This window comes from Magnolia sinica, chromosome 10 (genome assembly GCF_029962835.1).
Source record: "Magnolia sinica isolate HGM2019 chromosome 10, MsV1, whole genome shotgun sequence".
Taxonomy (NCBI): domain Eukaryota; kingdom Viridiplantae; phylum Streptophyta; class Magnoliopsida; order Magnoliales; family Magnoliaceae; genus Magnolia; species Magnolia sinica.
This window is the reverse complement of record NC_080582.1, coordinates 41,426,865-41,453,876: the sequence shown is the minus strand read 5'-3', so window position 1 is coordinate 41,453,876 and position 27,012 is coordinate 41,426,865. Positions and strand designations below refer to the sequence as shown.

Here is a 27,012-nt window from a genome sequence, read left to right as displayed (position 1 = left end):
CAGATCTATGCAATGTGCAGCACACGGAGTCCAATATATCCTTTTCCTCTTATCCATCAACTTCTTCCCAGCACTCACATAGCTTGAATGGTTATCCGTGATAACCTGGACCACATTTTCTTCCCCAATTTCTTCCACAATTTCATCAAGATATTTGAATAACAAATTCTCATCTTTTATTGAATTGGAAGCATCAACAGATTTGTAAAACATTGTTCCGATCGGAGAATTAATCAAAAAATTAATGATGCTTCTATTCTTTCCATCCGTCCAACCATCAGACATAATTGAACATCCATAAGTTTTCCAGGAAGCTTTGTATGCTTTCATTAAACTATCAGTATTAGCAACCTCTTCTTTTAGTATCCATGTTCTCATCTCATGCATGGATGGTGGCTTCAATCCCAGTCCAAACTTGCCAATAGCCTCACACAATGCTGAAAAGTATGGGCTATTACACAAGTTGAATGACAAAGCATTCTCAAAAAAAAATCTTCCTATCACCCTGCATACTTCTTTTCTTTCTTCCTTCTTCCACCTTGAATTCAATGTGGATTGACGTTGCTCACTACTAACAAATTGATCCATAGGATCCCTTGCTCTTGCCATTGGTTGATTACCAGAAGATCCACTACCAAGTTGGCTGCCAATGAAAGCATCATTACCCACACTAGCGCTATCACTTGCAGAGCCAGAACCAGAAAGATATGTCGATCCTCCTCTCCCAATATCTTGAAACACCTCATTTCTTTTATTTTTTCCATCATGATATTCCTTTAAAGCCTTTCTACACTCCTCCTTGGCTTCTTCCGTCACTTTTGGGCACGGCTTTATCCCATTGTGGGTTCCGGCCAATTGATGCTTTAGGCGAGTCACGCCTCTCGTACATCTTTGACCGCAAAATTTGCATAGCACATAATTTCTATGAGATTGTCCAAGTGGATTATCAGCCACATATTTCCATGCAAAATCTCTCTCTCTCTCTCTCTCTCTCTCTCTCTCTCTTTTTCTTCAAACATTCTTCTCTCTTTAGTTCACTACTTGACCAAAAAAAAAAACACGTCACAAATAAATCAGTGAATCACAAAAATCAACATACGCATACCACTTACACTCACACGCACATCGCAGTGGGCCCACCATACAAAATAATGCAAATCCACCCCTTCACGCACCTCAGTGGGCCCCACGTGGGCCACACCATAGAAAATAATGCACATCCCACCCCTTCACGCACCTCAGTGGAAAAAAAGTATAAAAACAAAAAACCGACAGCAACTAGCATTTTAAAAGGGAAAAAATGAAAAAAAAAAACTGAAAATACCAAGTTATTTTCATTTTACATCGAAAAAATTCAAAAAAAAGGAGCGTACCTATTTTTGTTTCAAGATGAGATTGAATTAGTGAAAACTGCAAATGTTGAAGCTCCACAGCAATCGGTTCGTGACTGGTAGCAGTTTTTCCAACGCAAGATTGAAAAGTGGGGAGAGGAGCAACGTCAGTAGCGTCGGTTTGCGCCTGGAAACAGATTTTCGACTTCAACGTTGAAGGGTGGAGAGAGGACCAGCGTCGGATTGGGCCTGTGAGATGATTTTTGGCCTCCAAATGGAAAGGTGGGGAGAGCAGCTGTGTCGGCTGCTTCGGTTTGGGTGGGGAAGCCCTTTGAGATAGGGTTTTTTCTTTTTTAACTTATGTTTGGCTTGTGGTGTGAGTTCACCACTATTTCCTGCACTGGAAAAAAAAATACCACGCAGGTAGTGTACGCTACTTGCGCTACGCACTACGAAGCCGTAGCGTACACTACAACCCCTGTAGTGGGGATTTACGCTACCTGATGCGCTACGTAGCGTACGCTACGAGTGCTACTGAAAACACTGACTGCCGCTTAGGCCACCCATCAATAGCTAGATTGAGAATTGTGTTTCCCTCTTTATCTGTCACTAAACCGTTATGCTATGATATTTGTGAATTGTCTAAACATCATCGTGCTACGTTTCCTCCTAGCTCTTTTGGAAGGAAATCTCAACCTTTTGTTTAGGTTCACTCGGATGTCTGGGGACCAGATTCGGCTACCTCCACTTTTGGATTTAGATATTTTGTTACCTTTATTGATGATTATTCACACATGACTTGGATTTATCTTTTGAAATCTAAAAGTGAAGTGTTTGATGTAATTAAAGTGTTTTATCATGAAGTGTGCACTCAATTTCAATGTTCCATCAAAAGCCTCCACTCTGATAATGGGGGAATACACGTCTACTGCCTTTCTGTCCTTCTTGTAGGAACATGGTATTTTGTTTAGGACATCGTGCGCTCACACACCTCAACAAAATGGTATTGCAGAACGAAAGAATTGTTATCTTCTTGAAATTGCTCGCACCCTTCTGCTTGGTATGCACCTCCCTAAACATTTTTGGGGTGATGCTCTTCTGACTACTACTTTTCTTATTAATCATGTATCCTCCCGTATCCTGTCTTACAAATCTTCATTTACTATATTGTATCCTCATGATAATCTATTTCCTCCACCACTTAAAGTTTTTGGTTGCACATGCTTTGTTCAAATTTTGGATTGAAGTAATGATAAACTTAGCCCCGAGGTAATTAAATGTGTCTTTCTAGGGTATACTCGAAATCAGAAAGGGTATAAATGTTTTGACCCATTGACTCAAAAGAAATATGTCTCTGCCGATGTAACCTTCTTTGAGAATATTTCTTTTTTCTCAGCTCCAGGCCGATCCCTCTGTGATCCTCTTGCGAGTCAGGGGGAGTATGACTTATATCCTCTTCCTCTTTCCACTAGTGAACACGGGGAAACTCCTCTCCCCTCCGTTCATCATCCTGTTGGTGATTTAGGTGACCCTAAGCCTCTGCGGGTGTGTCATCGTCGAGATAAATCTTTACACGCTTAGCCATCCACCCTTCCCCTCACTTTGGATGTTGGCTCAGGTGACTCTCCTACCTCGAGTTTAGATCTCCTCATTGCCTTGCGCAAAGGGTCACAATCTTGTACTTAATACCTCATTAGTAATTTCATTTCATATGATCATCTTTCTCCGTCTTTTCAGTCGTTTGCAGCTTCCCTTTCATCACAGACTATTCATTGGTCTCTCTTACATGCTCTTCAAAGTCCTGACTGGACGAAGGCGATGATAGAAGAAATGTCTGCTCTTGAGAAGAATCATACTTGGGACCAAGTACCACTTCCTTTAAGGCATAAACCTGTTGGATGTCAATGGGTTTATATGATCAAATTTCTTCCAGACAGCTCCATTGATCATTATAAAGCCCGTCTTGTTGCTAAAGGTTATACCCAGACTCATGGTGTGGATTACTTCGAGACATTCTCTCCAATGGCTAAGCTTAATTCGATTCGCGTTGTGATCTCATTGGCTGTTAATTTATCATGGCCCTTGTTTAAACTTGATGTTAAGAATGCATTTCTCCATGGGGACCTTGCAGAGGAAGTCTACATGCATCAACCTCCTAGCTTTGTTGCTTCTTACAACCCTACGCTTGTTTGTCGATTGAAGAAGGCTCGTTATGGACTCAAACAATCCCCACGTGCATGGTTCGAAAAATTTAGTCAGACTCTCTTGGAGTTTCGCTTTGTTCATAGTCATGCCAATCATTCTCTTTATATGTCATCGATCGACAGGCATAATGGTTCTCATTGTCTATGTGGATGATATTATTCTGTCCGGTAGTGATTCTGTTGGAATGAGGGAGGTCAAAGTATTTTTGAAGATCAAGTTTGAGATCAAGGATCTTGGTCCTCTTCACTACTTCCTCGGAATTGAAGTTGGTCACTCATCATCCGGATTGGTCTTGTCACAACAAAAATATGGGCTCAATCTTCTCATGGAGATTGGCATGTTAGGGTACGAGCGCACTACCACTCCCATAGATATTTCGCAGAAGCTTCAACTAGATGATGGTGCTCTCCTTACTGATCCCGGGATGTATCGACAGCTTGTAGGCCGGCTTATTTACCTAACGATTACTCGCCCAGATCTCTCATTTGCGGTGGGCGTTGTTAGCCAATTCATGCAAGCTCCCCATACTTCCCATCTCACGGCTGTCTATTGCATACTTCGGTATCTAAAATCAGCCCCGGGTCTTAGCCTCCTCTTTCAGTTACATGGTCATCTTCATCTTTCTGGCTATTCTGATGTTGATTGTGCAGGTAATACTTATGATCGCCGCTCTACATCCGGCTTCTGTACCTTCCTAGGTGGCAATCTTATAACATGGAAGAGCAAAAAGCAACCAGTTGTTGCTCGGTCCTTGGCTGAAGCAGAATATCGTGTTATGGCTCATGCAACGTGTGAGCTCATGTGGCTTCGCGACCTTCTTGAATAACTTGGCTATCCTCCTTCGGATCCTGTTCCTCTTCACTGTGACAACCAAGCGGCCATCCATATTGCTCGTAACCCAGTTTTCCACAAGCGAACCAAGCATATTGAAGTCGACTGTCACTTTATTCGAGAAAAAGTAGCTTCTAAGGAAATCGCCACCCCTTTTGTTCGATCTGGGGATCAACTTGGTAATGTTCTTATAAAGTCCTTGAGTCGAGATGCTCTTCATCGTGTTCGTGACAAGCAAGGTGTCCCATATCGGTATCGGTTGGCGTAACGGTGCCCTCCGAAACCGATACGGATATGGGGGCGTAACGGCGATACGGAGGCGTAACGGCCCGTAACGGCGCAAATTTTTTTTTTTTTGCCAAAAAAATATGAAAAAATATTGATTAAATCCGGAATATTCTAAGCATTCCAAATATGCATTCATTTATAAATTGGAACATGTTTATGGTGGTGTAACGGTCCACTCTTTGGTGAGAAGTTGTATCGGACTGTCTGATTAATTTTTTAACCAGGTAACTTGAATTTGACTACAAAATTCATATATTTAATTTTTTTTAAATATGTAATTTATATACTTAACAACTTGATATTATTTCTCCCAATAGTTCTTTTTAAAAAAATGAAATTAAATTCAGGTAGATGGCGTTACCAATTTGGGGCTGACTTGGAGGACCAATCTATTCTCCAAATCAGCCTCAAATTCATGTCATTTATTGTCATTATCCCACTTATAAATTGGTGGACATTTATTGGATAGTGAATCATAAAAAAAATAAAATCAAATCAAAAGGCCCTATTTTAAAAAATAAAAACTCACAAATTAATAATTAAAACTATTTAAGTAATTTGATTTTGGCATTGTGAGTTAGCAATTGCAGTCCATAATTTAATTGTCAAATTTTAAGTTAATATATGTCTCGTGTACAATTTTTTAAGGCTTGAATTAGGAGGGACTCAGATGTAAAGTGCAACACGTGTCAAAGTTTTTTGGGCCCCACCCGTGATGAATGTGTTATATCCATAACGTCCATTCATTTTGCCAAATAATTTTAGGGCATGAGCCCAAAAATGAGGCACATCCAAAGCTCAGGTGGATTGCACCATAAAAAACAACAATAATTAAATGTTCACCGTTAAAAATTTATTGGGGGCTAGAAAAGTTTTAGATCAAGCTGACATGTGTGTTTTCCCTTCATTTACGTCAATGTGACCCAATTAATAGGTTAGATTGAAAATAAACATTACAGTGGACTTTAAGAAAATTTTAATAGTGAGCATTCTATAACCATTTTTTCCTATGGTGTGGTCCACCTAAGATTTGGATATTACTAATTTTTTGAATTCTGACCTAAAATGATGTGGCAAAATGGATGGACGATATGGATAGAAAATATACATCATAGTGGGCCCACTCGGGTCTGATCACATTGGATGGAAAATAAACGTTATTGTGCGCCTACGAATTATTTAACGTGAAAATCATTATCTTTGTTGCTATTTTTGGTGTGGTCCAGATGATCTCTGAATATAAGTCATTTTTTGGGTGGTGCTCTAAAATGATCTCTGAAAATAGACGAACGGTGTAGATGTAATAAATACATCACTGTGGAGCCCATATAACTTTGATCTCCTTTGAACCGTTCGTACAACTCGGAGCTCGAGGAGTGTCAGCGCTCGTCTTTGCGTGACACGTACCTACGGCAGTATTTAAAAAAAAATGGGGAGAGAGGGAAACGAAAAGAAAAAAAGAGGTAAAGAAGAGAAAAGAAAAAAAGAGGGAAAGGGGGAGAGAATAGATTGAGAGAGAGAGAGAGTGAGTGAGAGAGAGAGAGGAAGAAGAAGAAGAAGAGGAAGAAGCAGCCGCAGCCGCAGCTGCTCGAGAAGAAGAAGAAGAAGAAGAAGAAGAAGAAAGAGAAGAAGAAGAAGAAAAGAGAGGAAAAAAGGGTGAGTTTTTTTGTTTGTTTTTTGTTTTTTTGTTTTGACCCCGTATCGGGTAACGGGTCCCACCGTTACCGTTACGTATCGGCCGTTACGGCCGATACGTAACCGATTTGGGATACCCTGGTGACAAGTTGGGCATGATCAACATCTATGCTCCAACTTGAGGGGGAGAATAAAGAATGTTAGTGTATAGTATTTGCCCTCAACCCTTTTAGTGTAAGTGCATTTACACACTTTCCTCTTCTCCTGCGGTGTACTATATGCTCTATTATAATAAAATAGTGTGTTTGGGCACGCAAGCCTAACACAACATCTTTACCAAACTCTCTTCCTCCTCCTCTCTCAATCTTCTCCTCTTTTCTTCACATTATAATCATCAAACCATTCTCTACTCTGTATCAAAAGTGTATCAATGATATTTCAATAATATCGTGAACGTATTGATATCATCAAAATTTTGTTTATTAGAAAAAATTTTAATTTAAATTTTTTTTTTCATGGGCACATGGTTGTATGCAGTGTTCAATTTGTTATTGATAAGATCTCAATATTATCGATATTGCAACATGTGCGATATTAAGACCACAATCTTTCATTTCCTTACCAATTATTGATGATTTCTTGGTGAAATATCATGTGTTGTTGATATTTTGCAATATCGATGGATGTTTGGATGGAACATTAGATGGTTAAATAGGCCGTATGGAATGGTTGGACTGATTTCTGACAACAGCACATGCTTTTAAAGCCCCATTAAATGGAAACTTGTTATATATGCATTCTTTTTGCAATTCTTTTATTTCTAAATATGCAAATATGTGCATTTTAACATTTCTTGAAGTTTCATTGAAAATTCCACTGTTTTTCCCATGTTTCCCCGCATTTCCAGTTATCAGCGATATTACCAACGATATCGATATTGTTTCCGTTTCCCTGGCCAACAAAACTTGTAGCGATACCGATACTTCCAACACTGGTTCTATGGGCCCCACCATGGTGTATGTGTTGTATCCACACCATCCATCCATTTGGAGAGATCATCTTAGGGCATGAGCCAAAGAATGAGGTAGATCCAAAGCTCTAAGTGAACCCCACCACAGAAAACAGTGGGGATTAAATGCCTACCATTAAAATTTTCTTGGGGGCCACAGAAGTTTTTGATCTAGCTGATATTTGTGTTTTCCCTTCATCCATATATGTGAGTTTATGAACATGTTGGATCTCAAATAAACATCATGGTTAGCATTTTGAAGGGCTTTCTTTATTCGTCCAAAGGGCCAGATTTGGTCCTGAAAAGGTGCAGGAGAAAGGTTTTAAGAAGGCGTAAGTCAACTCCGACCAAATCCCATCCTCAGATTCTAGGCGAGGCAGCTCTCTAAAATTTATGAAGAATTGAAGATTGATTTGAAGGTTGTTAGACCCTTGCAGTGGGAAAAGGGATTGGGTATCCAGGAGGATGGAATCTCTCCTAAGGATAGTTCGAGTAAGAAGGGCAATGAGATAAGCGCAGGGGTGGCATCATTTCATGATGTTCTCGTTAAGGAAAAGGGGGAGAAACGATTAGGTAAGGAGACCGAAACACCTAGGGTAGAGATTCCGACTGATCCTACAAATCAGTGGCGTGGGGAGAGGGATCGAAGGAGAATCCCATGATCTGATTCCATCGGATGATTCTAGAGAATGCTAGGGAAGTCCTAAAATGGTGTTGGGTGGCCACGGTCTACAAAGGTTCTTACTAAGAGGATCTTAGGGGATGTCTGCTTACTTCATCTAAGACTAGCAGATATTAATATTGAAAGCATGAAAGCGCTGGATGAAGACAAATTCTGGTTTGCGATCTCGTCTCAGGAGGATTTTGACAGACTGCTCTCCTTAGGCATGAATGCATTGGGTGGACCTCTGCTAGGGCTGGTAAGATGCTCCGAGTGCTCCTCATTCGCAGTAGAGGAATGCTGGATTCATATTAAAGGAGTTCCCATCCATCTATGGTTTCCAGATACATTCAAGCTTATTGGAAAGTGTGATGCAGGACAACTAACCACTTGCTCTAAAAGCTTGAACTGATAGAGCATGGCGAATCAATCCCTTTATCTCATAGCCCAAGCCCCACATCCCATGGGTTAGATCCTCGGCCGAACCCCCCTCGTGGGCCCCACATCACATGGGTTCTGCCTCACACGAGCCACCCGCCTCAAACGGGCCACCCACCCCAAGTGTGCCCCTACATCCCATAGGCCACTTCACTCGAGCCCGGTGTGAAAATGCCCTTGCATTAATCACCCCGGTGAGGAGTCTCAAACACTAGACCTCCTGCTCTGATACCACTTTGATGCATGACAACTAACCACTTGCTCAAAAAGAGTGCCTAGGGAAGTGGTTCTTATCGACCCCGATACAGCTGCAGGTTCTAAGATTCGTTGGGGCCGCATATGTATTAGGAAAAGTTGTAGATAGTGGATCCCAGAGAAGATTACCCTCGCAGTCGGGGTAGAATCGGTGGAGGTTCGAGTTTATTTTGAGAAGTCGGAGCCTAGTGGTAGAGACATCAACACATCTTCTCTAGCCACTCTCGACCCTTCGGCCATGGCAGTTCACGAAGTGTTAGATGAAGGCTCTCTATTTCCATGCTCATGTGTTCCATGAAAAGAGAGAATGGCTAGATCTAAATAAGAAAAGCATGTTTTTAGAATTTGGATGCCCTAAATGACTATGCCAAAGTTTCCAGCATTTATTAGCAAAAGAAATATCATGAGAAGATGGAAGAAAAAACAACGCGATGAGACAACTCCGGGATCGAACTCCAAAGTGAACAACCTTCCTCTCTTATGGCCCTTCCCAATCAGCTTCCCTGTTTCCAGATCCTGTATGAAACAACCAGACCAAGAAAACAAAACCAAACAGTTATTTTTCCACTAGTTGAGCAACTGAAACCAAGTTGGCAGATAATTTAGGAATATAAAACACTTTGCGAAGGAAGAAATTGCGAGATGATAAAGGTGAGACTTTCAAGGCCCGATATGAGAGATAGATAAATGGTTCCCATCCGCAATGTAGATGGAACCCACTCCTCTATAGGGGACACAATCAATCAGACAAGAAAGGTCACCAGTCATATGATTAGATGCCCCTGAGTCAATATACCAAAGATTTCTAGGATCAATATTACCTATCGAACCTGAAGAACCCATCGCTTGGAGGATTTGCTGAATTTGTTCGAGGGAAAGTAGATTAGGCTGCACCGATAAGGCCATAGATGATGAGTTAGGCTTCTCAGCAGAGGAAGCCAGAAATGTACGTCCACGTCACTGGTAATGAGGGGGTAGAGGAGGGCTAGTTGGGCAATTGGCTATATCATGTCCTTCTTGTTTGCAGTATCGACAAAACAAAGTACTTGGTCCAGAGGATTTCAGACTTGCTTTCTTGTTGGGACAATGAGTAGCCACATGACCAAATCCATTACACTTTAACACATTTAACTTTCGACATGTCTCGTGACTTTCCTAAAAAATTACAAGTAATGAGGGCAGCATCAAGAACGACCTCTCTCAAGGAAGCAAGAGTTTTCAAACGTGTCTCTTCTACCATCAAATCAGATAGAGCTGCCTCAAGAGATGAAAGTTGAGGCTGGTTCATCAGAGCTGCTCGGGTTGGCTCAAACTCCGGATAGAGTTTATATAGAAATTGCATCAATTTACTTGTGTCACCAAGTATCTTCACTGTTTCTACTGCTGCAGTGGGAATAATTGGATCCATAAGTTGAATCTCATGCCAAAGGGAGGTAAGTTTAGAATAGAAATCTTGTATACTCAAAGCTCCTTATTCTAATTTTGACAGCTCATACTCTACTTGATAGCGATGGACATGATTTGATTATTGATAACACATTTTCAAGTAAACCCATAATTCGGATGCTGTCTCGAATGATGTGAGGTTAATTGCAATGTTGCTCTCAACACTGTTAAGGATCCACGTGACCAACTTCGAATTATTGGTGGTCCAAGGTAGGAGTTCCTTTTCATCATTTGGTTTGCTCATAGAACCATCCACATAGCTGTAGAGGCTCTTTCCTGCTAGAAAATGTTTGAATTGAAATTGCCATAGGGAAAAAAATTTCCCATCCAACCTAACATGGATAGTTTCGATCTTATCGGAGGGATTCATGGATGCCATAAAAAAACCGCGGAGAAGAAGTGTACCGCTGATTTCTGGTGATGCAAAGATGGGTGCAGGACGGGATCTGGCGAGCAGAGGTAGTGTGTGCAACGGTTGAGTTGTTGAAATTTCTTGTTGCAGATGATTGCTGGAAACAAGGGCAGATTAGGAGGTTGTCGGCGACAGGTACGCCTACAGTGGCAAGGATAGTGACGCCGGATCGGGACGCTTGTTGGTCAAATCCTTCTATTCGCTTATCTGTGAGAATGCTACCCATTATGGGGGAGGGGCAACTCCTTGTGTGTGGCGTTATCAAGCTCTGCCTAAATTTGTGGCGTTTGGGTGGCTTGTGGGTAGAAAGAGTGTGTTGACCATTGATAACCTCCATAATAGGGGCATGGTGTTGCCCAACATGTGCCTGACGTGCATGCATGAAGAGGAATTGGTTTATCACCTCTTTGTGATATGTCCATTTGCGGGGTTGATTTAGGCTGATCTCTCGAGTCATTTTAGCATCTTCTGGACTTCACCAAGGTGTGTTGCCACCTTCATGCATGCTTGGCACAGGTGAGGGCTAATCATGTCAAGACGAGGCTTTGGAGGTTGGCTTTGCTTGCCAGTTGGCGGGCAATTTGGGAAGAGAGGAATGCTAGTAACTCGGAAGGTCAAGTTGCTAAAAGAGCAAGGTTGCTTATTATCGAATGGGCCTCTTGTGTTTCTAACTTGAAGGATTGTAATTTGGAATTCCTTGGGTAGTGGTTGGGTCGCCCCCTTGGCTTCCCCCTATATCCTTTCCTTTTTTGTTTAATAAAATTTTCATCATCTTTCAAAAAAAAAAAAAAAAAGAAGGAAAAGGATGTTAGAAAAGGATAAGGTGTATGAAGTGATCATCAATTTCTACCAAATCTTGCTTAAAAGAGATAAAAGGCCAAGATTGGGTCTAGATTATTTGGATTTTCCTCAAATATCGGCAATGGATGTTGATTATCTTGAACAGTCGTTTCTAGAGGAGGAGATTAAGGTAGTTGTAGATTCTTTGGGTAGGGACAAGGCACCGGGGCCTGCTAGCTTTCCTATGGCATTTTTTTCAAAAATTTGGGCCTCTTATCAAATTTTATATAATTGAATTCTTCATTGAATTTTATGAGAGGTTGCCTTTCTCATGAGTTGGGTGTTTCATTCATTGCTTTAATCCCTAAGAAAGTAGGCGTGAAGGACCATAAGGACTTCAGACCCATTGGTCTCATTGAGGGACCCAACAAAATCCTTTCCAAAGCTCTAGCTCGACGATTTCAGAATGTTTTATCAAGCATCATCTCTGAAAAGCAAGGTGCCTTCACTTAAGGCAGTCATATTCTTGACAATGCTCTCATTGCTCACGAGTGTATCGACTTCAGACACAAAGATGGCAAGGGCGGGATAGTGTTCAAGCTGGATATGGAGAAGGCATACGATCATGTGGATTGGGCTTTCCTTGATTATATGTTGAGAAGATTGGGTTGTGGTCAGAAATGGAAGGGTTGGGTGCAAGCTTGCATCGATTCAGAGGCTTTTTCAATTTTGGTTAACGGATCACCAAAAGGATTCTTCAAATCCTCTGGGGGCATAAGACAAGGAGATCCCCTATCTCCTTACCTTTTCGTGATAGTAGTTGGGGCTCTCAACAAGATGTTGAAAAAACGTAAGGAGGGGTTAATCTCAAGATTTCAAGTCAAAGAAGCAGGTCTGAAGGTCAGTCATCTACAATATGCGGATGACACGTTATTATTTTGTGATGCAATTAAAGAGGAGGTCAATAATCTTCGTAGATTATTTCTTGTTTTGAGTTGGTCTCCGATCTGAAGATAAATTTAGAAAAAATTGAAATCCTTGGAATCGGGTTAAGTGGCCAGGAGGTGGGTGATTTGGCGCGAGTGTTTGGTTGCAAAGTGAGATTGTTTCCTTCAAAGTATCTAGGGTTACCTCTGTGCATCGGGAAACCACCCAAACATCTTTGGGATAGGGTGGCGGAGAGAATTGAAAGAACTGTCAATTTGGAGAAGCCTCCGTCCGTCTTTGAGAGGTCGAATCACCCTCATCAAAATTGCCTTCTCCAACATGTTGTTGTATTTCATTTCTCTTTTCAAATGTCCAAAGTCGATGTTGGCCAAGCTGGAAAGGCTAAGAAGAGACTTCCTTAGTAGGGAGCAGAAAATAAGCATAAGTGTCATTTACTCAAGTGATCATAGGTGTGGAAGCTGGTTAAAGACGATGGGGTGGGAATAAGGGTTTTGGAGTTGATGAATCTAGCTATTTTGGGTAAATGGTTGTGGCGGTTTGGCGCCGAAGAAGGTAGGTTGTGGAGAGAGCTCGTTGTGTGCAAGTATGGCACCAATACAGGACGATGGAAGATAAAGAGGTCATCAATCTATCGTGCATCTTTGATATGGAAAGCGGTGGATTCAGTGGCAACCTCACTTAATGAGGGTGTCTCTTTTGCGTTAGGTGATGTAACCCATATTTGTTTCAGGGAAGATCCATTGTGCGGGGGAAGAATACTTGGCGACGCTTTCCTAAGGGTGGCCAATGTAGCTACAAAAAGGGTATCATGGTGGCTAGGTGCTTCTCCTGCACCGGCATTTCTAGCGTGTGGCTTCCTCCATGTGGAAGGTATCTTTTGGATGAGGAAATACTAGAGTTAGAGTCATTGTTAGATAGTCTTCGGCTTCTCTCCATCTCTTGGGGAAAGTGACTATTTAATGAAACACGCACACACTTCCGGCCGCTTCTGTGTGCAGTCTTTTTATAGCATACTTTATGAATTGTTTTTGGCAACTAGTTCTCCCTTTCCCTCCCAATTCTGGTCTTACGGGGCTTCTCCAAGAGTAATGGCTTTTGTTTGGTTGTTGGATAGGAAAAGGATGCTAACAATTGATAACCTTCAGAAGAGATCCATAATCATCCCTAATATTTGTATCATGCGCATAGCTAATGCAGAATCAATAGATCACCTCTTCATCCATTGTACTTCCGCTCGAAAGGTTTGGGATTTCTTCCTGAAGATTTTTAGTATGGAAAGGATCATGCATAAATTGGTGGATAGCTTGCTTTGGGCTTGGCACAAACAGGTCCCCAGTAAAGAAGTCAGAGTTTTATGGCAATTACTGATGGTTGAGGTTTTGTGGGGCATTTGGGGGAAAGGAACGGTGGTTGCTTTCACAATAGATGCTCAATTGAGGCGGTTAGGAAATTTTCCTTTTTAGTGAGAGATTGGGCCTCCAATGTTATGGGGCAAGATTTGCCTCCCTATTTGCGCTTTTTTTTTTCTTAGCTACAATTGCCTTGCTCTCTTAGTAGCCATCTAATAAAAATTCTTGTTATCTCTATAAAAATAAAAAATAAAAAAATAAAAAATAAAAAAAATCATACAATTAAATGGTACACCCAAATCACAAATCTTAAATAATCATTCAATTATCGTATTAATCGTATGATAATCGCATCGAATCGTACGATAATCATAGACTATAAAAATGGTCAAAAAATACTTTAAAAAATAATAATTTTTATCAATATTTTCTAATAATTTTTATCAATATTTTCTTTTTTCCTTTTACCCTTCTGCTTATAAAACATGAAAAGCAACTCCCCTATTAACATTATCCTCATTTTTTTCTTTTGAGAGAGAATAGGAGATTTAGGGATTTTTTATATTCAAAAACCCAACCAATGAAATCACATCTTTTTATTCACGCGATGGAATCGAATGTCATTTTTCTAACATGTTTCTACACTTAATAAATGTACATAAGAACAAAATTATTAAAGAACATGTTTTTGAGGTAAAAATTTTTGAAAGACAACAAAAGAAAACAAGGGAAAAAGACAATAATCCTTTGCTATTGATAAATATGTCAAATTATATAGTGATTGTGTGTGGAGTGTTATTAGGCCTTATTGTATGGGTTTTAGTGGTGTTTGGGCCCATTGCTTAAGACTTAGAAGTCATTATTTAAGAAAAAGAGGCATACTTGTAATTTTACTCGTTATTTTGTGAAGCCCTAATAAAAGAATGGAGAGGGGTACGTGTGGAGGCTCTCAATAGTCCAGCCATCCATAACTCTTCTTTCTCCTTTTCCTTTCTCTTTTCTTTCCTTTCCTCTTATTCTCTCATCTCTCTTCTGTATTTTCTTTAATAATCTTTCTCTTTAGACTGTTCACATGGTATAAAAGCATGTTTGGGAGTGATTTGGGTGAGATTTGAAGACCCCTAAACCCTAGAGTGATTCGTGTTGAAAACATGTTTTCTGCATTGTTCGTCAAGTAAAAGGGAGCATAGAAGCTTCATCATGAAGATGAAGACTTGCTAATTTTTCTGCTAAGGTGATGTTAAGTTGCTTTTCCTTCCATTACTTTGTGTTGGAAGCAGTTTTTTGATATTTTCATATATCCGTTATATTATGTGGAATGAATGAATGACGTAGAAGTGGATACTAGTTGATGAGAGGATGGGAATTTCTATGTGGTATATTTAAATAGTGTGGTTGTGTATGAATCAAGTTATAGATCAATGTTTTTTAGTATAAATTGAAGTAAATCAGTTCCAAGGTGGCCATGGAGCCGAAAAGTGTGATTAGTGGTCCCTCATCACTAGGAGAAGTGTCCAGACCGTTGCTTAAATCGTCCATAACATCCATGAAGTTAAATGGGAAGAACTATCTTCGTTGGGCTAAATCAGTTGAAGTATTCTCTTAGCTCGAAAAAGAAAAAGGATCAATTCCTCACGGAGTCTCACCCAGAGGAATATGATTCAAGATATAAATAGTGGATGTGATGATGGCTAGATCAGATCATCGCTATGGAATAGCATGGAACCCAAGGTGAGCTCTAATTTGGTGTTCTTAAACACAACAAAAGATGTTTGGGATACCGTAAAAAGGATGCACTCCTCGAAGAAGAATATCTCAGGGGTCTATCGGTTGTATGAGGAGATTTTCTCATTCCAAGAGAGATAAGTCCCTCGATGAATATTTCGCTAAACTAACTAGCATGTGGGAAGAACTCTCAATATAAAATCCCATCACCTTAGATGTTTCTCTAATAAAGATGCGGTGGGAGGATATGAAGGTAGTGAAACTTTTGTGAGGCTTGCCAAAAGAATATCAGTCCACTAAAGATCAAATTTTGAGTGGTGTATCAATCCCATTGGTGGTTGAAGTCTATGCTAGGCTTCAAAGAGTCTCTCTTGCAAATGACTCTAACAGTGTTCCTGGGAATGTGTCCGATAAAGCTGCATTGGCTTCTTCATCTATTTTCATTGGTATGCATGGAGGTTGTGGTGGTCGGTCAGATCGTGGTATGTATCGTGTTGGCAGAAGTGGTACGTTGACGGGAGAGGTACAGGTGGCCATGATAGTAGAGGAGATGGCATATGCACTTACTGCAGTTTAACGAATCACATCGTGGACTGTTATTGGGATCTTTATGGAAAGAATCTGAAAGCTAATCAAGCTCTTGTGGTGGAAGATGTTTCTACTAATAGTGGACCCACTACTTTTATTGCATCAAATGTTGGCGGTGATCAAATTAGTGTCACACTATCACAAGAAGAATATGCACAGTTTCTCTCTTTCAATGGCTCGATGTCCAACAATGCTCCTTCCACTTTTACAACCATGTTAGGTCAATCAAGTAAAACATGCCTCTTGTCATATCATCCTTCTCCCTGGATCATCAACTTTGGTGAATCCGATCATATCTCTGGTAATCGCAATTCCTTTCCTTCTTTTGATCATGTCTTGTCAAATATGCATGTTACTTTAGTGGATGGGACCTTGTCTAATGTTGTTAGACAGGGTACTGTTCAACCTAATGCGTTTGTGTCCTTATCTTCTGTCTTATATGCCTTAAAATTTCTTTTCAATATGTTGTCTATAAGTAAACTAACAAAGTCTCTAAATTGTTCCGTCTCTTTATTTCCTTCCGTGTTTTTCAAGACCTCAAGACGGGCATGAAGATTGGTGGAAATCGTGAGAGGAATGGTTTATATTATTTGTGGAGGGAATTAGTAGGTGCTATAGTGCTCCCTAAGGATCAACCAATCCAGTGGCATCATCATTTGGGTCATCCATCTCTCTAGAAACTGCAGACTCTTCCATCCCTTCAGAAGATGTTAAATTTAGAATATGAATCATGCCGTCTGAAGTCGATATTAGAAGTGATTCCATTTAAATAAGTTCATTGTGATAGGTGGGGACGAGCTCGAGTCCCCAATTTATTAGGTTTTAAGTACTTTATTCTCTTTTATTGATGAATTTTCTAGAATGATGCAGTTATTTCTCATGACACAAGTCAAAACTCTTTCATGTATTCTATGATTTTCATAATGAAATAAAAACAATGTTGGTTCAAATTTGTGTATGCATAGTGTTAAAATGGTCACACATGTGGACACATGTGACATGTCCACACGTGTATTCACACGTGTGATCATGGGTTGAGTATACATGAGCTTTTGAATCTATGGTATATTTATATGTATATGTGTGTGTGTGCACGTGTGTGTGTGTACATGTATATGTACATGTACACACACACACACACACACAGCTCTATGGGCCCTATTGTGATGTGTGACGGACATCCATCCTATTAATCAGATGCATCCTTCCATAGTGAGCCATGGTCCTAAAAATCAGGCCAATCCTAAAAATCAGGCCAATCCATGATTTAGACGGGCCACACCACACACAATAGTTGAGAGTGGATGCCTGCCCATTTAAACCTTCCTTATTGCATATAGGGCCATTGAGATGTGGTTTAGACATCCAGCCCATCCATTATGTGTGTCCCAATTGGATGAGGTGTCATACCATTTTAGCCCATTCCAAAACTCAAGTGGCCCCCACCAAAAGCTTTTAGAAGTTTTAGGCATAATTTCCCATGATTTCAGATGGTGTGGCCCACTTGAGTTCCGGATACGGCTGATTTTTGGCACATCCCATAACCTAGAGGGGAGCTACCAAATGCACGGCTCGGATGTCCATCACACATTACAGCGGGGCCCATAGAGCTCGACCTCATAGTAGCATTCCCCCACGCACATATATATAAACACGCGCGCGCGCGCACACAACAGAGGTCTACAATCATATAAGTACACAACCACTCATAACACAAAGGACTAGTAAAGTACATCAAATACAATAACCACTAGCTGTTTAGGAGAAAACAACCAAACTAGAGAGTGATGATGAGAGGCCAGACTAGATATGATTGATTAAGTAAATGAAAAGTTAGCAAGAATGGAACAGCTATGAGCAAGTAATAATACCTGAATTGCCTCAAATGTTGTGGATAGAGAGCCAAGATGATTGTCGAGGGCATGAATAAGAGCCCTCAATAAAGAATGCAAGTTGGTAGCTATAAAGGATGCTTTGAATTGCTGAATAGAAATACACCACACTCCTAAATTACAAATGACCTGCAAGAAAGAAATCTGATCACTCAGGATAAAGAAAATAGTTGGTATAAGGAAAACCCCATAATTAAAATAGAATGCAATTAAATGACGCTCACCTTCATTTCTGTTGTTGTAATTAGTTTCACCAAGCATTCCATAACCAAATTAGCAAGACCCTCTACAGTGTCCAGCAAAAAAACAAAATCTTAATTTTACATCCACTCATATTTTACTTTGAGAGCAATATACCACATTTAGACATTTGTACATCTTCTAAAATTAAATGATCTAAGTTGACCCTTCTATAAGATGCTGAGATGACAATTCAACAGCAGGATGCCTGAAACTTGAGATGATGAAATCTATAAGATGCCCAAGTCATCTGTCTTTTTTTTCTTTTTTTTTAATATCAATAGCAGCTTTATTAATCAAAGAATAGTATCTAAGATATCATTTTTATGAGCATGAAAGTGATACATGCCAAAGAATCAATAGTTACCGAGCCGAAATATCATTTTTTACCAACAGACACTAATGTGGGTGGGATCAGCTGAATGTTAAGTAAAATGAGACCATGTCGTCAATTGGTGATGTTAGTGACAACACGAGGACAGCTAGTGTACCTCCGTCACATGAGATGGAGGAGAGCTTTTCAGCACACAGCCAATGTGGCACACATGTGAGAGATCCAAGACATTCGTTGGCTGGTTGACCATGAAAATTTGCTGCTGAAAATTGACAATCATCCACTTGAATATGGGTGTTTCGTGATTTCCTTCTAACCATTCAGTTCCCATATAGATTCGTGGCCCATTTGATAATTGGACCAGCCTGATTTTCAGCCCAAGGAATGCTCAAAGTGGGGCCCACCTGATGAATGGTCCTGGCATCAAAAAGGTGTGCCACATTGCCACGTGCTGTGAAGTGCCCCCTCCATCTCAAGCGAGAGGTTGCTTCAAGCATTCTCATCTGACAGGAAACAAGAGCAGGAAACCAAAAACATGGGTACCACTCACTGATGCCATGAAATAGATGCAAGTAGAATGTGAACATACAAATGCAAGAGAAGAAAGAACATTCACAAAAGATAACAAATGAACTTACAAAACTGATACGAGGTTGAAGCACTCTTGGTATAATTCACAGGTACAGAAAATTTGATTTTGTAGCTCCCCCAAGAAGAGCTGGGAATAGGGGTGCCAACGGGTAGGGTTTGGGTCAGGACAGGGTCAGCCCTAACCTGAGCCCAAGCCGTTTACTAAACAAGCCAAGAATTCTGATGCAAACCAAATCGACAAACCATAACCCTCCGGCCCAACCCGACACACTTAAAATTTAGCAAGCCCAAGCACAAACAGATCCGACCTATTTAATTGTAATAGAGTTGGGCTCAACCAACTCAGCACGACTGCACTCCAGTTTTAAATGGAACAAGGCACTAAAAATATACCCAGCCCTGCTGAAGTTGTGGATACATACAAAAATACATGCATCAGATGTATGTCTCTCTACTCATCATCTATTAATTTGTTTTGGGTTTTGGGCCGGGTTGGGTTGAATCGTCTGGCCCTACTCATTGATAAGCTATATGGGCAGATCAGGTTGGGTAGGGCTCAACTCACTACCCATTAAGCCTGACCTAAACCTGATTAAAAGTAGGTCAGGCTAGTTGACCCATGGGGCAACCCAACCCTTTTCATTGCAAGCTCCTGTTGTCATGTTTAGACCCATCTGTTTTCAGTTAGGTTGTGGCCTATGCAATGCCTAGTAAGGTCACATCACTTCGCAGGAGGTTCCCACCACTTGGTGCACTTCAGCCAATAGGATACTTTAATATGGTGCACAATGGAAGCCAAAAGCACTAGTAATGAAATGGCCAGATCAAATATCATCTAGAACAATATTTCCATTTACCATTATCTCAATAAGGAATATCTTGGTGCCCTCTCTCGTGTCGCACTGGTGGGCAAAGTGACCAAACCCCTAACACTTAAAACACCCAGTTGCCCCACTTTCATGCGAGCTAGACCCGACAATTTCTTTACCCTTATCATCCTTGGGCCTGGGCTAAAAACTATTGGAAGGTTTGTTTTAGTACCCAGTGTTAGGTTTAGCCCCAGAGGGGTTGGCCTTAGTACTAGAATCGCGAAAGTTAAGCCGCCTTCCCGCAAATGCTTTGAGGTATTGTTCGACGTCTAACTATACTTGATACAACTGTTCCATATTGTCTATGTCTTTGGCGAGCAATTCTCTCCTAATGTGAGAACAGAGGCCCGTTTTAAAACGAGCAAGGGTGAGTACGGGGTCCTCATCAACCTCGCAACGGGTCAAGTACTCTTCGAACTTCTAAATATATTCAACAACACTCATGGAACCTTGTCGAAGAGACTGTCATTCCTCAATTAACCGTAAGCGATAAGAGAAAGAGAGGTACTTCTTCTTAAGCGTTTCTTTCATTTCTCCCCAATGGACTATTGGGAGCCCCTTCGTTCTTTCTTTCTTTCGTTTTACCGTCGTCCAAAACCTCTTTGCTTGGCCCACAAGCTTCATCTTGGCGAATCGGACTCGACGAGCATCCGACATGTCATACCATTCAAAATAGTGGTCTATATCCGCCAACCAATCTAAAAAGGCTTTAAGATCCAAGTGGCCATCAAATGTAGGGGCATCTACTCTAACTCCCTTGAGGAGTTGTGCATCTGGGTCATATTGATCATGATGTCCCTCGCAGGGTGGGTGCACAAGTGTGTGCCCATGACCAATTCATTGGCCACCTCCATTCTTTGGTTTAACCTCCTGACCACCTACCTGAGATTGAGCATCTTCCCCAATGGTGGGGTTTGCCCCGAGGGAGGTCTTTAGTTGGGTAACGCGCACATTAAACAGCTTAAGGCGTCGGTCCATACGTTGTTCCACGCGCTTACCCAAAGACTCGAACTGCTAGGTCAACTTGTTCACTGATTCTCGCAATTGCTTCATGTTTAGTGTAGGATACAAGTCAAAACCACGACCCGTACATGTGGGCATACAACTACTAACTCAACCTAAGGACCTTCTACTACGACTATATGCGTCTAAATGAGACTAAATGATCCTATGAGACTCTATATGAGGGAAACTGCCCAACGCTACCAAAATTCAGCAATATAGCTATCAAAATAAAGGGTTAACAGAAAATTTCAGCAATGTGAATTGCTAACTTTCTGATAACAGAAATTTCAGCAGCTTATATCAGGAATTATGGACCTCTAAATAGCTATATATGATGAGACTTGATACATAATGGACATAGAGAAACTAAACCCTAAACATGTAATGCATTCCCCTATAAGAACCCTAAGCTCTGATACCAAATTTGATGCAGGACATGAAATTCAAATATGATGTGCAAGATTTTCAGGCTTAAGATCATGTTAGTTCAGAAACAATTACACAAATTTCTTATCCCGCACAAACGTTCAAACATTCAATCAAGGGGAATCTATGCGAGTCCAGACCTACACATGTTAGGGTTGCATCAATAAAAATTATGGACCAAATGATACTCAAAGGGAAGTAAATTCATCCACACAAGCACAACAATATGTCCCTAATCCAAGGGATTCACAGGTTTCAGTTCAGAGAACCTTAGGATTAGAAAAGGGGGGCAAACAAATTGAAAATAACGCAATCTAGGGTTAGGGTTATGGAAAGTAAGTACGAGATGGATAAAAGAGGTGGAAAACTGAACCTGGAGACAATCCACACGCGCGGACAGCGGGCTAGACCTGAAGCACGTGCGCAGGGGCCTAGCCGCACGTGCAAGGGGGCCCCGAACCCAGAAACCAACTCCTTGAGTCTGGTCGGCCAGGGGTGGGCTCCAAAACCCCTGATTTTCGGGTCGATCCGATATGCGGTCTATGCGTGGTGCACCGCCAAAGTTTCAGCCCTCCTGCAGGGCCAGATTCTAGAATTCTGCTGTAGAGAGAAAAATTGCTGCAATAGAGGACGGATTTGAAGCGTAGATGATTGTAGGAGAAGAGGATTATGGATGGTAGAAGATGGGAGCGAATCGAGATAGGTGTGGCTTCGCACCATGGTATTCAACCCTTTGAGGAAAGGAGGGTTTCACACCCAATTGGATTTCCACAACTCAGAAACTAAAAGGAGTAGAAACGCAGAAATTTTTATTAATCTTCAATGAATCAAAAAGACTACAAAGGGTGCCTACTTATAATAAAACTATATACCCCAAAACTCGCACCATGTGCGCAACCTGTTACTTGGCGATGACGTAATAAAAAATAACAACTAATTAGAGTAATCTAAACCGTCCATGATACTCTTAATAACAATAATAAGCAAAACCTAAAATACGAGATTAATTAGAATAGTGGGCCACAATCATGAGAACCCACTCTAACAAACCAAAACGCAGTCCTCTAACTAGGAGGCCCTCCCTGGACGTCGTCATTGATCCAAATCGATGGTGGGGCCCTCCTCCTTACGTACGTGCGTAGGGGGGGTGTGCGTGTGCGCATGATGTCCCCATCATGTGGGTCCATGCTAAGTATATTAGCACAAATTCCATTTGGTGCATCAAATTCCCCCAAACGCACCATGGTCATGGCGAAGTATTCTCAATGTTCACGACATTGCTACGAATCATACCAGATTTCTTGTAGGAAATGGTCAACATACTAACTTTCGGAATGATCCATAATATAGCCTATACGAGCGTTTTGGAACTCAACCTATCCAAGATCTTGGCTTAGGTGCAAACATTACTGTTAGTACTCTGATCCAAGATATTGAGTGGTGGTTCCCTTATCCAAATTTTCCAACTTTAGCTGGAATCTTTCAGGAAATTAGGAAGCGCCAAATTATTCCGATTAATGATGAAATAGTTTGGGCTCTTTACCCCATGGGATCTCTTTACTTTGCTTCGGCCTTAGGGCTTGCAGGATTGCAGGCAGGATCTGCCTTGCATTGACCTTGGTTGTTTTGAAGGGTCTATCACTAGGCATTCCACCATTGCTTGGATAATCTTCCCGGGGCGCCTTAAAACAAAGGACATGCTTTATAATCTTTATATTATTAATGATACTAGCTGCATCTTTTGCTCGCATAAGATTGAAACTTGACCATCTCTTTTTCTCTTGTAGGTTTATTTATTAGATCTGGGAGAATCTACACTCTGAACTCTTTATCCCTTTTGTTTCTTTTCCCTTTATTTGTCAATTGGTCAATTATAAATTCTACAAATCAAGTTCCTAAAATCCTTAATAGGCTTTCTTTCCCAACCCTTACATGGCATATATGGACCGCATCTTTAATTCCAAATTCCTTCCAAAGGAAGTCATCTCTAGACATTATCTTTAGACTTGAGAGCTAGAATCATCGTACTTTATCCCAATTATTGCAGCCAAGGCCTCCAGTTCTCTTTCCGCAGCTTGGGACCTCCGTACATCATATTCCACAGCTTCTCCTCTAGCTCCTCGGATTTATCAATCCATTGTAGCTGAGCCGCGTTGACCTCTTTCCTGTGCTAAAATTAGTGCCTCCGGAATTGGCCTCCTTTGTTTTCCTCCTTCCTCTAAAGCCGTCTGAGGAATTATCTCTAAAGTTGGCATGCATGGGCCAAGGTATACATGCCTCCAAACTCTCTTTCTTGGCACTTCTAAGCTTAACTTGCCCATATTCAGGTGCTAGCGTCCAAATCCACAATGGCGAGAGCCTTTCCGGCTTATCAGATCCTTCTTCTTCCTAGGAGATGTGCCTTTATGCCCTTGGTTTGCACGCTTTCATCATCCGATCCAAGAGCCATGACAGTGTTGTCTCGAGGCATTATAAAGGCCTTCTCTTAAAGTTGGCTAATGCTTCATTGAGTACTCCATCTCGCCTTATCTCTACAACCAAGCTAGCCTCGCTCCTTTGATGCTTGGCCTAGGTTGTGGGTTTTATCTAGCCCATGGTCCAATGTTGGGCAGCTTTTCTTCTTTTATTTTCTTTTCTTCTATTCCCTCAGGCCCAAGTGTGGGCTCCTCTTCTTCTTTTTTCAGATAAGCACTCTTTATGTGTGAGGACCATCTATCAGTGTACAGGTTCTAGATTGTGCACATGGAGAACACCAATGTGGGTAGACATTGAAAGAAAAGAATGCTCCAGCCAAACATTTGACTAATGAACTTTTTCATATTCCATATGAACCATCCACTCCATTTCCTTTCTAACCATCCACTTGCAAGCTAGAAGTCAAATCACCGGGATTGTCTAAAAGATTAGTTTCACAACATAGCCTATTGACTGTACAGCTCCACAAATGAGTTTGGTTTATAGAAAAAGTTAGACCCACTAGAACAAAATGTTGATAACCCAAATATGGACCAACTCGTAAAGACACAACCATGAAAATGGGGAGATGCAGGATATAAAATTAAATATGACATGCAAGATTTCAAGCTTTAGATCATACCAACTTTAAACAATCACAAAATTCCACGTCCCACATACGATCAAACATTCAACAAGGGGAATCTATGGAGGTCCAAGCCTATACAAGTTTAAGGCTGGATCAAATAAAATTATAAACCAAACAATGCCCAAAGGAGTGTAAGATTCATCCATTCTTGTAAAGAATTGTTCCCCAATTCAAGAGATTCACCATGTTTCAATTTGAGGGAAAATCTAGGGTTTGCAAATTTGGGAATACTTGGGATTTGGGATTATCTAGGGTTAAGGCCTTGGATTTAAGGCGAGAGAGGAGAGATTGAGGAAAGATGGAACCTGAGGCGATCCACGCGCGTGGACAGCAACCAGGCGTGGGTGCACGTGCATGATTCCTTGTCCGCACGTGTGTGGGGCCCACGAAATCAGAAAATGATTCCTAGGGTAGGATCGGCCAGGGGAGGCCCACTTCCATACCAAATTTTGTGTCGATCCGCTGTCCAGTTTGTGCGTGGTGCTCCACCGAAGTTTCAGCCCCTCTGATGGGCCAAAATCTGAAAATTTGTTGTGAAAGAGAACTTGGGTATTAGAAAGGGTGAATCTAAAGATGAGAGGGATGTAGAAGATGATGGATGTGGGGTGAAGTGGGGATGATTTGGGATGGTTGTGGCTTCGCACCACGGTAGTTAGCCCTTCGAAGAAGGGAAGGTTTTGCACATAATTCGATTCTTCAACTCAGAGAGAGAGAAGAAGAAAAATGCATAATTTTATTCATAAACTTCATAGAAAAAAAATACCTACATGGGGTTGCTTATTTATAAGAAAACCCTAAACCCCAAAAGCCAATTTTATCCTCACCCCATGTGTGCAAACTAATACTTAGAGATGAAGTAACTAAAATAATAACTAATCTACGCAATCAAAACCGTTCATGATGTTTCTAATAACGATAATAGCCAAAATTCAAAATCCTAGATCATCTAAGGCAGTGGGCCATGATCATGAGATCCAATGGTGGAATCCATATGATGATCGGGTCCACCCCAATGATCCATAGCACAGCCCCCTAACTAAGAGCTCCATAGATGTCATCGTCGTTCCAGATCGATAGTGGGGCCCTCCTCCTTGAGTACGTGCATAGGGTGGGGGGCATGCGCATGCACCTGATGTCCCCATCAACTCTCCTCGGCTGTGAAGGTTTCGCCACTGGCGAAACAAAACTCTTGAACCGCTCCAAGATATCAGGATCAAATCTCTGAAGCTCCTCCTCAGTGAGCCACGTACTGTCTGAAGCTGGGCGTGACTTCCACTTGACAAGGAACTTTTGAAAGCCACCGTCCGACGTCGATACTATCTGATGGTCCAAAATATCCTCTATCTCCTCTCTGGGTGTGGGAAGGATAGGTATGGGAGGTAGAGACTGGGAAGATGGGTCCGGAAGGGGCGATAGATAAAGGGAAAGGTCTAAGGAATCAGGACGGTTAGGTGAAAGGCTGAACAATGTATCAGTGGTCCCCTGAAATGCAACTAGATCTTCCACATTGAATGTGGAACTAATTCCCATGGAAGGTGAAAGATCTACCACATACACATTAAGATCGTTTCGTTTTATAATTTTGAATGGTCCAGCGCTACGCGCGTGTAATTTACGAACGGCTCCCTGAGGGTACCGCTCTATCCTGATGTGGACCATCACAGAGTCCCCTTACATTGAATTCCTTGAATTGTTTATGTTGATCTGCAGAAATTTTGTAATTTTCATTACTAGTATTGATCATTCGCCTGATTTCTTAATACAATGAATGAATGTGATATGCAAAGGACTCTGCAGACTCTGATGGCCTATGGGACAGGGACATAGGGACAAGATCAATAGGCTTCCTAGGTTTATAAGTAGTAACAACTTCAAAAGGACTTAAACCTATGGATCTATTGACAGAACTATTAAATGCAAACTCAACGATAGGTAGTGCAGTGTCCCACGTCCCAATGTGCTCCCCCACTAAACACCTGAGCAAATTTCCTAGGCTCCTATTGACCACCTCAGTCTAACCATCGGTCTAAGGGTGGTAGGCAGAAGAAAATTAGAGCCTAATACTCATTATATGCCAAATGTCTTCCAAAAATAACTCATGAATTGCATGTCACAGTCAGACACTATGGTTTTGGGTAATCCATGAAGTTTGACAACCTCACTAAAGAACAACTTGGCAACATGAGATGCATCAGAGGTCTTCGAACAAGGAATGAAGTGGGCCATTTTAGAAAAACGGTCCACGACAACAAATATGGAATTGTGTTTCTGAGTAGTCTTGGGGAGCCCAAGCATGAAGTCCATACCGATGTCCTGTCAAGGGGCGAATGGAACTGGCAAAGGTGTGTATAGCCCCGTATTCTGCCTTTTCTGCTTTGCCAGTTGACAAGTACGACACTGTCCTATAATTTTGGTCACGTCTCACTTGAGGCTTGGCTAATAGAATCTATCCTCCACTAGGGCAATGGTCTTGTCTCGACCAAAATGACCTGCGACCCCTCCTGAATGTAACTCCCAGACAAGAAAATCGCGTAAGGAGTTGCGAGGTATGCACAAACGGTCACTCCTAAAAATCCGTCCAATATCAAATAATCACTGCTAGCCCCTGACGGACTCTCTAACGATGATACGTACACAACTCCAAAATCTAG

The 27,012-nt window shown here is 41.3% G+C and overlaps 1 protein-coding gene across 4 annotated transcripts in view; it reads right to left on the bottom strand.

Annotated features, from left to right (window-relative positions):
• Positions 1 to 27,012, bottom strand: part of LOC131258329 (uncharacterized) — a 91,572-nt gene that overhangs the window by 38,145 nt on the left and 26,415 nt on the right. For 2 of the 4 annotated variants that reach the window (XM_058259576.1, XM_058259578.1), the window contains 2 exons: positions 18,018 to 18,079; positions 17,773 to 17,937 (listed from right to left, as the gene is read on the bottom strand). In XM_058259576.1, the coding sequence (XP_058115559.1) occupies positions 17,773 to 17,937; positions 18,018 to 18,079 (227 nt within the window). The remainder of the gene's footprint in view (positions 1 to 17,772; positions 17,938 to 18,017; positions 18,080 to 27,012) is intronic. The other 2 variants (XM_058259577.1, XM_058259579.1) reach the window with 1 other exon arrangement.